This window comes from Moschus berezovskii, chromosome 2 (assembly GCF_049115385.1).
Source record: "Moschus berezovskii isolate FMDL1 chromosome 2, NW_MosBer_1.0, whole genome shotgun sequence".
In the NCBI taxonomy this organism is placed as follows: domain Eukaryota; kingdom Metazoa; phylum Chordata; class Mammalia; order Artiodactyla; family Moschidae; genus Moschus; species Moschus berezovskii.
Genome location: NC_142461.1, coordinates 121,509,000 through 121,525,461, shown reverse-complemented (window position 1 = coordinate 121,525,461; position 16,462 = coordinate 121,509,000). Strand labels below are relative to the sequence as shown.

The 16,462-nt window shown below is 36.9% G+C and overlaps 1 protein-coding gene across 4 annotated transcripts in view; it reads left to right on the top strand.

Moving 5' to 3' along the window:
* Nucleotides 1–16,462, top strand: part of SESTD1 (SEC14 and spectrin domain containing 1) — a 138,617-nt gene that overhangs the window by 75,280 nt on the left and 46,875 nt on the right. For all 4 annotated transcript variants that reach the window (XM_055398489.2, XM_088830600.1, XM_055398491.2 and 1 more), the window contains 2 exons: nt 14,622–14,735; nt 15,857–15,954. In XM_055398489.2, coding sequence (XP_055254464.1) covers nt 14,622–14,735; nt 15,857–15,954 — 212 coding nt within the window. The remainder of the gene's footprint in view (nt 1–14,621; nt 14,736–15,856; nt 15,955–16,462) is intronic.

The following is a 16,462-nucleotide window of genomic DNA, read 5'->3' as shown; positions in this document are numbered from 1 at the left end:
AGATATTTGAGGTCACAAAGATTTTTATGTTTTGTTTTAGATGTTGTATAATTTTAGGTTTTATATTTAGATCTTTGATCTATTTTGAGTTAATACTTGTGTAAAGTATTGTCTGACAGTATATATTTAATGACTTCAATTATTTTGCGTTTGTTAGGATTTGGTTTTTGAGCCAGTACATTCTCCGTTTGCTGATTTCTTCATGTGCATGTTTTCTCCATGTACTGTGAGTGTGTATTCTGCTTCTGTGGGTGGCATGATCTGCAACCATCAAGATAGTTCATGGTGGTGTTCATGGGCTTTGCAGCATTCTGTCTGCTTATTCTACCAATTACTGAAAGAGGAATATTACACTCTCCATCTATAATTGTGTGTTTATTTGTCCTCTCATTTCTGTTGGTTTGTGCTTTATGTGTTTTGAAGTTCTTACTGAGGTGACTAGTTAAGATTTCATTATTAAATGTCCTTCTTTTATCCACGATGATGTATCTGGTTCTGAGGTACACATTGTTTGATACTACCGATACTACTGTAGCCATCCCAGCTTCTTTTCATTTACATTTACAGTGGGTTTTTTTTTTCATAGATTTAGTATAGTTGGGTCTTGTTTTCATATCCAATCTGACAGTCTCTTTTTAGTGATGCTGGGAAAGGTTGGGGGCGGGAGGAGAAGGGGACGACAGAGAATGAGATGCTGGATGGCATCACCGACTGTGTGGACATGAGTTTGAGTGAACTCCGGGATTTGGTGATGGACAGGGAGGCCTGGCGTACTGTGATTCATGGGGTCACGGAGAGTCGGATACTACTGAGCGACTGAACTGACTGACTGACTGAGGACCATTTATATTTAATTAATTGTTAATATGTTTGGATTAAAATCTTCTATCTTATTAGATTTTATGTAGTTTTTCTTTTTCTGCCTTCTTTTGGATTATTTTTATATTTTCTCTTCATTATTGAATTTGAAGAGAAATTTATATCTCTTAATTTTTTCCAGTGATTGCCCTGGGTTTATCATATACATCTTTAATTAATGGAGTCTTATCTTCAAATAATATACCATTCAGTTCAGTTCAGTTCAGTTGCTCAGTCGTGTCCGACTCTCCGTGACCCCCTGAATCACAGCACGCCAGGCCTCCCTGTCCATCACCACCTCCCGTAGTTCACTCAAACTCATGTCCACAGAGTTGGTGATGCCATCCAGCCATCTCATTCTCAGTCGTCCCCTTCTCCTCCTGCCCCCAACCTTTCCCAGCATCAGAGTCTTTTCCAGTGAGTCAACTCGTCACATGAGGTGGCCAAAGTATTGCAGTTTCAGCTTTAGCATCAGTCCTTCCAATGAACACCCAGGATCGATCTCCCTTAGAATGGACTGGTTGGATCTCCTTGCGGTACAAGGGACTCTGGTAATCCCTTAGTACAGTATATCTCTAATACTTTTCTCCATTGTTTTCATACATTTTACTTTCACTGTACTGTAAGCACACAATATACTACTACTATTTTTACTATAATATCTTTATAGCAATTAAAATAAAAAATTAATTTCATATGTCTTCACTTATGATATTTCCAGTATTACTCATTTCAGCTTTTTGGCTGGTGTATTCCTTCTGCCTAAAGAACTTCCTTTAAACATATCTAGAATTACAGGTCTGTTGGCTTTGAATTTGGTAGATTTTGTTTTCCTGAAAAAAGTGTTTATTTCTGTTTCAGGTTTGAAAATTATTTTCAGTTGGTATAGTTTTTTTTTCCATTATTTGATTTTTTTTTTCTTTTAGCATGTTAACTGTATCACACCTTCTATATCATATCTATAGCATTGCCTTCTCATTTCCTTGGTTCCTGAGAACTCTGCTGTTACTTGTATCTTTGGTCTTCTATAGGTTATATATCTTTTTTTTTAATCTCCTTGGCCACCTTTAAAATTTTTGCTTCATTTTTAATTTTCAGCAGTTTTATTGTTTTATTTGGTGTTAATTCTGTTAGTTGTTTGCTGTACTTCTTGGATGTCTGGTTTGACTTCTGCCATCAATTTTGGAAAATTCTTAAGACATTTTCTTTTCAAGTGTTTCCTCTGCCTCATTTTATTTTTCTACTCTTTCTAGAACTATTGCTTGTATGTTAGACGATATGAAAATTTCTCACCATTCTAGGTTGGTGTTCTATTTCATTTTTTTCCCTTTTTTTTTTTCCTTTTGTGTTTCAGTTTGGATATTTTCTGTTGATCTGTTTTCAAATTCGCTGCCTGCTTCCTTAGCTGTGTTGTCTGTTGATGAGCCATTTGTAAATGGACTTTATCTCTGTTATCTTGTTTTTGGTTTGTAGCATTTCTTCTGGGTTCTTTCTGATGGTTTCTGTCTCTTTGATGTAATCCCTGTTTTGCCTGTTGTCTTGCAGATCTTCCATGAGAACTTCAAGCATAAATGATAGTTATCTTAATTCCTTAGCTAATAGTTCCAATATCTGGGTCTCTCTTACTCTAGCTATATTATTTGGTTTTTGTTCTTGACAGTATGTTGTTTTCATCCTTGCTTTTTGTATGTTGGATGTTGGCCATCTTGTTTAGGACAGTAAAGACTGAGATAAATTGTATTTGTACCTGCACATGAGCCCATCTTGTTTTTGCTGGGCTCTTAGTGGGACAGGGGAGGGCTTGATTTAGTCTAGACAGGAGTTGAACTGGCTTTGGCTGTTGCTCTTCTCTTCCTCGGGGATTATAGGCTTCAGACTCCCCTAGAGTTAGTGTTTGTTTCACCCTCAGTTGGAGATCTTTCCTTTGTGCCTGTGTCTCAGAAAAGGTTTCTCTTTGCACGCCTCTCGGCAATAGACTACTGTTCCTTGTTACTCAGTGTTTGTCAGTGGTTCATTTTTTTCTTGTTCTGATTCAGCTTCGGTCTTAGGAATGCTTTGGGACCCAGGGTCTAGGACCCGCTTTCCCAGCTTTAGGAAGACTAACAGTCTGGGTTCATAATATATCCCTGCCTCCACAAGGAAAGAGGGCCTTTCTTTCCCCTTCCTCCAGCTGCAGTGGGGTTTTATTTGTGTTCTAAGGGCTTCCCAGGTGGCTCAGTGGTAAAGAATCCACCTGCCAAGGAGGAGAGGTGGGTTTGATCCCTGGATTGGAAAAGTCCCCTGAAGAAGGAAATGGCAACCCACTCCAGTATTCTTGCCTGGGAAATCTCATGGACAGAGGAGCCTGGCAGGCTATGGTCTATATGGGGTTGCAGAGAATCTGACACAATTGAGTGATTAAAAAACAAAACAGCAAAGGTCATCCTGTCTCACTGGCTTCCCTCAGCACCTGAAAGTTCTTGTCCCCTAGGGATGACAGAGTTGAGGAATCTGGGCTGTGCTTCAGCTTCCTGCCTTTCCCTTGGTGGTTGCTGTCCCCTTCCCCCAGGTCTTTTTTGTAATTTCTTACCTACCTAACCACAATCTTTCTCATGAGTCTCTGAGAGGTCTGTGGAGAAGAATCTGCAGGTGCGTTTGAATTATTCTCGTATCTTTGTTTCCAACGGGTTCAGTACCTTTATATCAAACCACATTTGGCCTTTAGCAATTCATTGGGAAATTTGGCTGAGTTCTTAATCTGACTTGTATCATACCTGGTATTTTCCCCAGGTAAGCAAGTGTTCCAGCTTCTTTTGTCCTTGAAGGATGGTCTTTATTGGTTTTCCTGTGGACTTAACTCTATGATGTGTTAAAAAAATGTTGTCATTTTTCAGATTAATTTGCATTATTTTGTTGTTCTTATAAGGATTGGAGCAGTGCTCTTTCCATCTTTCTACATATCCTAAGCAGAAGACAGGTGTTTTGTTTTTCAGTGTTATCTGGTAAACTTTTGTCATGGGTTGATTTGACTGTGATGTAGACTTACTAGAAACTGTTTGCCAGCAGTGGAAGGGAAGGCAGCCCTGGCTGTTGGATTATGTTAGGAAAGGTGTTAGCCTAATTGCTAGATGGAAAACTGCATCCCATTCAGGGGAGTCAAAATGTACTGAGGAAAGATAGTAAAAGCTGAATGCAGGAGGCCTGCATGTAGCCATGGTGAGTGAATATTTCATTCAGGCAAGGAAGTCTGCCTTTTATGCCAGGGCCATGCAGGAAATGTTGCTCTGATGGAATGCAAAGTGGACAGAGGCCAGTAGTTCAGAAGCTAACACTGTGAACACCAAATAGGAGCAAAGATCCCTTTCGTGAGGAACTTCTCACATCCTGCTTAAGTGTAGGCATCTGCTCAGAAATGGTATGCCTAGTTGGGTTTCATGCTATATGAATTTTTAATGGCTAAATACCTTGCATCTTGGAGGGTAAAATGGAAGACAGAGAATTCCTATCTGCCTCGAACTGATATCATAGATAGTTTAGTTTTAACTTAGTTTTAAAACTATGGTTTTACAGCTTTTTGTATCAATATATTTCTTTCAGATATTGAAGAGATCCAGCTATTTTTCTAGCTGGATAAGTAAATAAGCACTAGATACTTATTTAAAAGCCTAATGTCCTAATGAGATGAGAGTAATTTCAAATGCTGGCTCATATACCACCAAACATAATCTGCTTTAAAGGGCAATTCAAAACCAGTCATTGAATGATACTTAGAACTATATATCATTATAAATGTTTGTTTGATTAACAGTTACTTTCCTTGATGTTATTTTGGATCATTTGAGTTGTCATAATTGAGCTTATGTTTTTGTATATATTCTAAATATTTTTAAAAGAATAACTGTTACAAGTACTGGTATTCCTATAAGCTAAAGTTTATGTTTTACCTTATTGAATTGTTCATCACAAAGATTTATTACCAGCTGTCCACAATATTCATCAAAAAAATATCCAGTTGTCACTTTAATGACAGCTTATTCCAGTGATTTCATATTTTCCTGCCTGTTATCCTTTCTATTTTTTTTTCCTCTGAATGACCTTCCTCTTGTTCAGTTTCCTAGTGTTTTTCATCAGCCATTGAATATTCCTCATCTCAGGACATCTCATTGGTCATATAAATATTTCTTTATATATCCTTACTGTCTCTGAAATAGGTACCTACCTGTTCATTTTCCTTTTTAGCAACTCAGATATTCCGGTACTTTCTGACCTTTGGTAGCATTATACCCGGTGCTTTGGTACCTTTTGCTGGCTAGTTGGTAGTATCTAAATAGTCTGTCTAATGACAAGGGAAAATTGAACTAGTGCTGGCATTAATCTTAAATTGAGAAACTAATAATCAAAAGGATCTTATTTTCTCATTCTTTATTGTCATTCATGAAGGTCAAAAATTTGTTTTTCTTTTTACTGGTAATGTTAACCAGTAAGAGCAGTTATGTTAACCACTAGTAATGTTAACCACTATTCTAAGTTGTTTTCTTGTCTTATTTCTTCTATTACTGCATCTGATCCTTTCCTCTTTTTGAGGCCATACCAGTGTTGGGATCCAGGATCAGACTTCCTTCATGTTTCTGTCAAGAATACCTCTGGTACCATCACTTCTGACTTCTTTCTAGTTTTTGCAGAAAATTATTTTCTTTAGTGAGAAAAATATTCCCCAACCAACAGATACAACCAAATATACACATTGAAATAGTATAACAGATAAGATACTTATGAATCTGTATTAAGCACTCAGAGACACACTTTCATTTTAGATCTTGCAGACACATTGTTAGCATGAATAAAATTTAAAAAGTAAAAGCATCTCAGTGCCTACAGAGTGAAAGGTTCAGTGTTAGATTCTTTGAGAATATTTTATTAGGGAAGGATAAGTATTTTAGTTATAGATGGAAGAGTGGGAGTAAAGGAGAAATAAGTTTTGGGTCCTTCTGTAAATTAGATTCCAGAAAACCTTCATAAATGTTTGATTAAAAACCATATGATAAATACTTTTTTCCTCAAACTTGTTGAACAGTGGTATGTGCTAGTTATTAAAATATTGTGGTTTAGTTTTTTAATTTTCTTGTCTTAACCTCTCTCTAACACATGTAAAATAAAGGAAAAAATACTATTTATGTAGGACATTACTATTTTAAAAATGTTATGTTTTTATTTCCTTTGAAAGGACTTGGCAAAAGTTTGAAAAACACATAGGTAGTATTTTTCCCTCCATCTTGTAGTTCTTCCATTTCACCCTGGTTCACTTTGTACTTGTTCAGTTCAGTTCAGTCACTTAGTCGTGACCGACTCTCCGCGACACCATGAATCACAGCACGCCAGGCCTCCCTGTCCATCACCAACTCCCAGAGTTCACTCAAACTCATGTCCATCGACTCGGTGATGCCATCCAGCCATCTCATTCTCTGTCGTCCCCGTCTCCTCCTGCCCCCAATCCCTCCCAGCATCAGAGTCTCTTCCAGTGAGTCAACTCGTCGCATGAGGTGGCCAAAGTATTGGAGTTGCAGCTTTAGCATCAGTCCTTCCAATGAACACCCAGGACTGATCTCCTCTAGAATGGACTGGTTGGATCTCCTTGCAGTCCAAGGGACTCTCAAGGGTCTTCTCCAGCACCACAGTTCAAAAGCATCAATTCTTCGGCGATCAGCTTTCTTCACAGTCCAACTCTCACGTGCATACATGACCACGGGAAAAACCATAGCCCTGACTAGACGGACCTTTGATTAGTCCATAGAAAGTCAGTTAAAGTCACGAGTCTACCTCTGCGTGAACGAACACCCAAGAATATCTTTTGCCCATTCCCTAAGATTTAGATAATGTTTCTGATATGTGAAGTATATTTTTAATAGAATTATATTTTGTAAAATTTGAATTTGAAAATTAGTGACATCAGTTCAGTTCAGTTGCTCAGACGTGTCCGACTCTTTGTGACCCCATGAACTACAGCACACCAGGCCTCCCTGTCCATCACCAACTCCCAGAGTACACCCAAACCCATGTCCATTGAGTCGGTGATGCCATCCAACCATCTCATCCTCTGTCATCCCCTTCTCCTCCTGCCCTCAGTCTTTCCCAGCGTCAGGGTCTTTTCCAGTGAGTCAGCTCTTTGCAACAGGTGGCCAAGTATTGGAGTTTCAGCTTCGACATCAGTCCTTCCAATGAACATCCAGGACTGATCTCCTTTAGAATGGACTGGTTGGATATCCTTGCAGTCCAAGGGACTCTCAAGAGTTCCTGAACATTCATATCATTGCAGAATAATAGAAGCTGCTTTCTGAAATTTGATACTACTGATTTTAGTATCAGTCTGTCTTTAAGCTTTGTATTCCTAATCAAGACTAGTGTTTTTTGTTTTTAATGTTTTTCCATATTATTTTCCAAATTATTAAATGCTTAAAGGAAGAATTCATTTTTTAAAATTCCCCCTTTTCAAAAATATAAGCAAATTCTTTTTCATTTAAAATGTTGCTGTTGTCCAGTTGCTCGGTTGTATCTGACTCTTTGCAACCCCATGAACGGCAGCATGCCAGACTTCCCTGTCCTTCACTATCTCCCTGAGTTTGTTCAAACTCACGTCCATTGAGTTGGTGATGCCATCCAACCGTCTCATCCTCTGTCACCCCCTTCTTCTCCTGCCCTCAGTCTTTCCCAGCAACAGGGTCTTCTCTAGTGAGTCGGCTCTTTGCATCAGGTGGCCATGGTATTGGAGCTTCAGCTTTTAACATCCATCCTTCTAGTGAATATTCAGGGTTAATATCCTTTAGGATGACTGGCTTGATGTCTTTTGCTGTCCAAGACTCAAGAGTCTTCTTCAGCACCATACTTCGAAAGCATCAATTCTGCGGCACTCAGCCTTCTTTATGGCCAACTCTCACATCTGTACCTGACTACTGGAAAACCATAAGGACCTTTGTCGGCAAAGTGATGTCTCTGCTTTGTAATACACTGTCTAGGTTTGTCCTAGCTTTTTTTCCAAGGAGCAATTATCTTTTTATTTCATGGCTACAGTCACTGTCCACAGAGCCCAAGAAGATAAAGTCTGTCACTGTTTGTATTTTTTTCCCCGTGTGTTTGCCTTGAAATGATAGGACTAGATGCCATGAACTTAGATTTTAGAATGTTGAGTTCTAAGCCAGCTTTTTCACTCTTCTCTTTCACCTTCATCAAAGACTCTGTAGTTTCTCTTTGCTTTCTACCATTAGGGTGATGTCATCTCTATATCTGAGGTTATTGATATTTCTTCTGGCAATCTTGATTCCAGCTTGAGCTTCATCCAGCCCAGAATTTCGCATGACGTACTCTGCATATATGTTAAATAAGCAGAGTGACAATATACAGCCTTGATGTACACCTTTCCCAATAATACATTAGCTTTTTTTTTCTTTATATCTTTTGATCCCCTTAACCCATTTCTTCACAGCCCACCTAATGGTTCTCTGTATTTATGAGCCTATTTTTGTTTGCCAGCTTTCAAGATTCCCCATATGAGATTCTGTTTATCTTTCTCCTTCTGACTTAGCAAGAAGGTAAAGAGGTTTTGGAGAAACTCCCATGCTGTTTTTATTTAGATTTTAAATAAAATTTTTGTTGTGTTGTTTTTTGCCATACAGTAATGCAAATCAGCCATAATTACACATCCATTCCCTCCATTTCCTCTCCTCCTCTCCCCTCCCTCTTTCCCTCCGTCCAAGTCATCACAGAGCTTCAGACTGGGCTCCCTGTGCTACACAGCAGCTTCTCACTAGCTGTCCGCCTTATCCCCAGTAGTATATGTGTATTGATGCTACTTTCTCCATTCGTCCCACTCCCTTCCTCCCCTGCTGTGTCCACGAATCCATTCTCCTTTCCTTCCCCGAAAATAGGTTCATCAATGTCATTTTTCCAGATTACACATATATATTAATATAGTATATTTGTTTTTCTGACTTACTTCACTATGATAACAGGCTCTAGGTTCATCCACCTCACTAGAACTGACTCAGATTCGTTCTTTTCTATAGCTGAGTAATATTTCACTGTATATATGTACCAGATCTTCTTCATCCATTCATCAGTTGATAAGATCTAGGTTGCTTCCATGTCCTGGCTACTGTGAACAGTGCAGCTGTGCACATCGGAATACACGTGTCGTCTTTGTTTATGGCCTTCTCAGAGTATATGCCCAGTAGTGCAGTTGCTGGGTCGTATGGAGGATTTATTCCTCATTTTTTAAGGAATCTCCATACTGTTCTCTATAATGGCTGTATCAGTTACGTTCCCACCAACAGTGTAGGAGGGTTCCCTTTTCTCCACCTCCTGTATAGCATTTATTGTTTGTATTTTTTTGATGATGGCCATTCTGACTGGTGTGAGGTGATACCTCACTGTTTTGGTTTGCATTTCTCTAATAATTAGTGACATGGAGCACATTTTCATGTGTTTGCTGTCTGCCCATTTTTAAATTGGATGTTTGTTTTCTGCTGTTGAGTTCTGAGTTTTTTATACATTTTTGGATATTACCTCCTTACCAGATATATGATTTCCAAGTACTGTCTTCCATTGAGTTTGTTTGCCTTTTCATTTTGTTAATTGTTCCTTTTGCTGTGCAGAAGCTTTTTAGTATGATGTGTAGAAGGCAATGGCAACCCACTCCAGTACTCTTGCTTGGAGAATCCCATGGACCAAGAAGCCTGGTAGGCTCCTCGGGGTCCATGGGGTTGCGAAGAGTCGGACACAACTGAGCGACTTCACTTTCACTTTTCACTTTCATGCATTGGAGAAGGAAATGGCAACCTACTCCAGTGTTCTTGCCTGGAGAATCCCGGGGACGGGGGAGCCTGGTGGGCTGCCGTCCATGGGGTCGCACATGACTGAAGCGACTTAGCAGCAGCAGCAGCAGCAGCAGCAGCAGTCCTACTTATTTATTTTTACTTTTATTGCTTTTACTTTTGGTGTCAGATTTAAGAAAAAATCAGTGCCAAGACCTCTGTCAAGGAGCTTACAGCCTATATTTTCTTCTAGGAGTTTTAAGGTTCCAGGTCTTATGCTCAGATCTTTGAGCTATTTTGAGTTAACTTAAGCTGAATTGACTTAAGCTTTATTGAGTTTAAAATCTTTCTAATATTATCAATTGACTAGTTAGCTGGAAATCTGTCAATCATTTGGAAATCTATCAGTCATTTAAGATTTATTACTAAGCTGGAAATTATAAATGAAATGGTGGTTTTACCTGAAAGAAACACTTAGAGTCACTGCTAGTTGTTACGTATAACAACTTAATAAGGAGCATAAAATGGTCATAATCCTAAAAACTCGACTCAGAGCAGTTACCCTGATGAATAAATTGTACTCATTTCACCAAAATTATTATTTCTTTATCATAATGTCTTTAGTACTCTAAAAATTATGGTAAAAAAGATAGTATATAATGTGATTAGATCAAATTTGGATCTTCATTATGGGGACTGAAAGACTTTCTACACAAAGAATAGTCTGCCAGGCTAGGCTTACAAACCTGTACTCATATAATTGCTTAAAAGGAAATATAAACCAGCTGAATTTTTTTTTAGTATAAAAGTAAAATTTCAAAGATCAGGTTATGAAAATAATTTTCCTCCTCTGTTTGTGGTGGCATAATACCACTTTTCATCCTAATTTATATGTAATTTTATCCAACATGAAAATAGATAATTTTAAAGATGATTTATGATTCATTCTGTGTCTTACATAACTATTTTAAAATTAATGATTATGAATTCCATTTGTAGATGAGAAAAGTCAAAATTGGTCTTTTTACTTTGGTATATGTTAAGATAGTATGAAGTTCACTTTGATGCAGTATTTTATAATAGTAATAGTTTAGTGAATTTCCTTTTTAAACTTAAACTCATTGCATATTATTTTTACATTATATTCTGGACAAAGCAATAAAATTGCTGTAGAATGATACAAGATTTTTGTAACTGGGAAGTGCTGCTTTGGAGTGATACATTGGGTTATTTTCTGAAATGTTCCATTCCTCTGAGAATGGTATTAAGTATTTTTTGAAAAATGAAATGTCAAATTCATGGTTCCATCTTCTCCACTAGTAGGCATTGTTTGATTTTTAAGATGACTTGCTTTTGAGCTAGCAAAATGGGTCTTTTTATTAATTAACCATTTTAGAGTAGATGAAAATGTCAATAGATATGGAAGTTTTACAGATAATAAAGAACCGATAATAGTATGTTTAAATCAATGTTCTAATACTATTATGCAGTTGTAACTTTTTCTGTGTTAATCGCTCAGTCATGTCTGACTTTTTTGTGACCCCATGGACTATAAACCTGCCAGGATCCTGTGTCCATGATTATCCAGGCAGGAATACTAGAGTGGGTAGCCTTCCCTTCTCCTTCCTGACTCGGGGACTGAACCCACGTCTCTTGCATTGCAAGTGGATTCTTTACTATCTGAGCTGCTAGGAAAGTCTATATCTTTTTGTGTTTTTTGTTCTTTGTTTTAGAATTTTCAGCAGTTGTGTCATTATTTCGGTGTTTTCATATTAAGAATCTTGGGGTAAAAAGGGGTCATACATAATACATGTGACCTCAATATGTTTTGAACTCTTATTTTCTAGTTTTCTTTTTAATTTTGGTGATCATTGCTTTGGAGGACTGAATTTTTATTTATTTATTCTTATTTTCCTCTTTGCCAGGTAATAAAACATCTCCCATGAGATAAAATGACTTCCTGATTTGCATTGTTTTATATTTTAACTTTTGGGCAGGTTTGGTGTTCTTTAAGAACTGTAAGAAAAGGGAATATAGGAAATTTTCCTAGTATAAATTTTTGTAATTTAAGAAGCTGCAATGAATGGTTTTAGAGAAAATAACCTAGTGTGGGAATCCAAATTTGTTTTACCACATTGACTCGGAAATGTGTTAGTTGTTCTTTTTTTTTTAATATATAGATTATTTACTTTCCAATTTGTTTCTGTAATTTACTAATTACAGAAATCTTTCTCTAAACAATTTCCTTTTTTAAAATTACGCCTAGGGTTAGAATTAGCATTCTAATTTCACCTCAGATCTAAATCCTCACTTCCCCATGCTCAGCCCTGAAAAATGTAGTATCATATTTTCGCTTGTGTATTTGAAATTACTATGTTTGTAAAATCACATTCCTCTGTGATGGTTGCTGTCACTTAGAGTTCAGTTTGCTGTCTGTTAAAAGGTGATTTGTCCTCTTGGAAGCAGTTGTCTGTATAGTTCATACGCTGCATTCTGGCAAGTGGTGTCATTTTCCAAAGGCAATTGAAAACAACACCAGCTGTGTGCTGAGAGGAAGGCTTCTCCTTCCTCCTTAGGATGCCACTGCTGACTCACTTGAAAAGATGATTCTTAGATACAAGCGTCTTCATTCAATAAGATTCTTTCCTACTGTTGCAGGCTTGTCCTAAAGTGTTGTTTCCCTCATTCTTTTTGAAACATATATTATGCAGTAAAATAGAAACAGTTGTGGCTGTTTTGCCAGCCACCTCTGCACTTTCTCCTCACTCTCACTGTCTCAATAAAAATGAGATTATTGCAGCGGAAATGGAGATATTTCACCATGGTAGATAGTTCTCTAAATTGTTAATTTGAAGTGATGGTGGTTTTGAGTCAGATCACGGGACTGTTTAAACCATTGTTTTTTTCTTGACTTTGTTTAGCTTTGAGATGCCTTTGCTGTTCATACAGTTTGGTGTATCTACATAGCAGATCAACTGTTTTCACTTTGAACAGCCACCAGTGAATTTTATAATATGGGTACTATAAACATTTTTGAGTGATAGAAAAAATTTGTTTTATGCAAATTTCCATAATTACTGTGTTCCTTTATTTACATTTGTTTTGCATAAATAAAAATATCATAATAGCATAATATTAGCCAACTACTTAAAAAATTATATTTAGTCAGAGATAGTATATTCTCAAATACATTTTACATCATGAAAGAAAGTGAATTTGTAGTAATTAGATTTAAATTGATTTTTAGGAAAAATAAATATTCAGAACTTACAAATTTGCAGAAAATAACTGCGAATTTTTCCTTTTCCTTTTGTTGTTGTTAATTGCTAAGTTGTGTCCTACTCTTTGCGACACCATGGACTGTAGCCTGCTAATCTCCTCTCCCCATGGGATTTCCCAGGCATGAATATTGGAGTGGGTTGCTATTTCCTTCTCCAGGGAGACCCAGGGGTCGAACCGGCATCTCCTGCATTGCAGAACAGATTCTTTACCACTCAGCCACCAAGGAAGTCCCTCGCTTTGACTTATTAAAGTTGAAATCTGTTGCTAATGAACTTTAAGGTATTTAGGAACTACAACTGCAAATGATCTTAATGTATTTAGGTGTACATAGTGAGATTAACCAGAGTGTATAGAAGATGACAACTGTTGTCTTCACTGGGCATAGGTTATTTATTAGAGAAAATGACCCAAATTAAATGTATAGGATGATAACTCATTAGAATTACGACCTCTTAGAGCTTAAAGAAACATCATAGATAATTTAATGCAGCTGCTTTCTTTTGCACATGGATGCGCCTGGAGCAAATTCCTTTAGGTTGTCTTCATGTCAGTGCATTCGTGGCAGAGCTAGGACAGAAACCTGGAATATTGGCTCCTGGCTTAGTGTCCTTCCAATTATCATATAATAATGTTTAACCCAGGAAAGGGATTTGAAATCATTTGGGCTTTTGGCCCAAATGTGCTACCATGACCAAAGAGAAAACATTTAGATTTAGTTAGAGTATTTTCAGTAAAGGTTTTAGAAACAAACTGGAAAACTTTAATCTACATCATTTTATAAAAACGTGTAAAACTCTCTGGAATATTACAGAAGTAACCTATGGCTGATTCATGTTGAGGTTTGACAGAAAGCAACAAAATTCTGTAAAGTGATTATCCTTCAGTAAAAAAATAAATTAACAAAAAAGCTCATTTACTTTGTAGAAGCATCTTACTCATCCTTATATTCCCAGCTCTAGAACACATCACTTCTAATAAATACATGTAGTGTCCACTATGGAGAACGAAATGGCAACCCACTCCAGTATTCTTGCCTGGAAAACCCATGGACGGAGGACCCTGAGGGGCCACAATCCATGGGGTCGCAGAGAGTCAGACACAAAACAGTGAATGTTGAACAAATGAATAACATATAATTAAAATGTTAAGTTCTAAGGGATATATGATACCAATTTCTCAGGAGATATGTTTTCACTGTTTGAATATTGTGCCAAAAAAGGGAAGATTGAGGGCAGGAGGAGAAGGGGCGACAGAGGATGAGATGATTGGATGGCATCACCGACTCAACAGACATGAGTTTGAGCACACTCTGGGAGATAGTGAAAGACAGGGAAACCTGGCATGATGCAGTTCATGGGGTCACAAAGAGTCGGACACAACTTGGTGACTGAACAACAACTAAAGGGATTGATTTTTATACCAAGAAATTACTCATATTGATAAGATTTTGAAATATTTAATCTGAGCTGCTAGTCTCTTTTTTTAAAATGAGATTTTAGAAATGGATTATGGTAGCTCGTTTCTTAACAGATATTGACAGTTTATTGAATTGCTTTTAAATGTTGTTGTATTATTAAATATTTACATAATATTCAGTCACGTTGGAAACAATATTGGATATTACCTCCTCATCACTTTTCTTGACATTAATAGTGGCTCATTGTTTTTTTTTTTTTCTTTTTTTTTTTACCTTTATAGGTTATTTTAGTATCTGCCAATAAATTGACTCGTTATATAGAACCATGCCAGTTAACGGAAGATTTTGGTGGGAGTCTCACCTATGATCACATGGATTGGTTAAATAAGAGGCTGGTTGGTATATTACAATGAGTTAACATGTTATTACATATAAATAAGACATATTTTGATAGCTATTTCATTTTAACCCACTAAAAAATGTAGATTGTTTTTCATTGTATAAAACCAAAGAAATATAACATGTACCACGTGATAGCATTATGCCTGAAAGCAGATACTCTGGAGACAGACTCACAAGTATTAACTACTACTGTTGTCATTATTAGCAGTATTAAAATTGTAAATCTTTTGAGTTGAATAATAGTAGCATAGTTTCCTGAGAGAGAATCTAGTTGATACACCGTTTTCAGAGAAATATTTAGACATCAATTTGAGTTGAAAAGCAAGGTTAAGGTTTTTATTTCTGAAAATATATCTTTTTTTCTCGGGACAGACTTTGGAAATCTGCTATTCTGTACACAAATACATTATTTTTTAATTGAACAGCTGGGGACTAAAAGAACAAATATAGACTATATGCTAATGTTTTGGAGAACAATGAGTTAATGGATATTTCAGAATGGATAACCAGTTCTTTTTTCACCTTTTTTTGAATAATGATATTAGACAAATAAGTGTCTATTTTTTTATAAACAGACTTGCCCAAATCCCTTTTTAGAAATATTTTAAGAAACCATGTTACGATTATAACTAATTTATTCTTCTGCTACATGCTTGTATATAAAAGTTTTAAACTATTACATACAGTCAGAATGATTAATAGAATAACATAAATATTCTTTTAACTGAAATTAGAGGCTTAGAAGTGGTCTAAATAATGTTCATACAGTGAAAATGATTGTTGGTGCAGATGTTTCTTAAGGAAACAGGAATAAATATAAACTGATCTGATTGAGGAATAAAATAATTTCTTAATGTATTTAAATTATAAAAATTCCTTATCCATTAAAACTATTCACTGTTTTAGGAAGCAGTTTTGTCTTCTCAGTTGTAAGAAGCAAGTGGTTTTTGTCTTTTACACTGCTGGGCTCTAGTGATTGACTTGTGGACTCTGATATCCAGAGCTGGAACCAGAATCCCGCCTGGCTGATTATGTTGCTCTTTGTTGGAAATCCTTCTGTTCATATCAACTTTTAAGGTTATTCTTAATATGTTAATAAAATCTCATACTGTAGGTTTTTGAGAAGTTTACAAAGGAATCTACGTCATTATTAGATGAACTTGCATTGATTAACAATGGAAGTGATAAAGGAAATCAGCAAGAGAAAGAAAGGTAAGTGGCTTGTTGTTGTTCAGTCACTAAACTTTTGTTTTTGTTTGTTTGTTTGTTTGTTTTTTAGTCACTGAGTCTTGCCTGACTCTTTGTGACCCCATGAACTGCAGTGTGCCAGGCTTTCCTGTCCTTCAGGATCTCCAGGGGTTGCGGGGGTTCATGTCCATTGAGTTGGTGATGCCATCTAACAATCTCATCCTCTGTTGCCCCTTCTCCTCTTGCCCTCAATCTTTCCCAGTATCAGGGTCTTTTCTGGTGAGTCAGCCCTTTGCATCAGGTGGCCAAAGTATTGGAGCTTCAACATCATCCTTTCCAATGAATATTCAATGTTGATTTCCTTTAGGATTGACTGGTTTGATCTCTTTGCTGTCCAAGGAACTCTCAAGAGTCTTCTTCAGCACCACTATTCAAAAGCATCCATTCTTCGGCACTCAGCCTTCATTATGGTCCAACTCTTAAATCTGTACCTGGCTACTGGAAAAAGCATGGCTCTGACTGTACGGGCCTT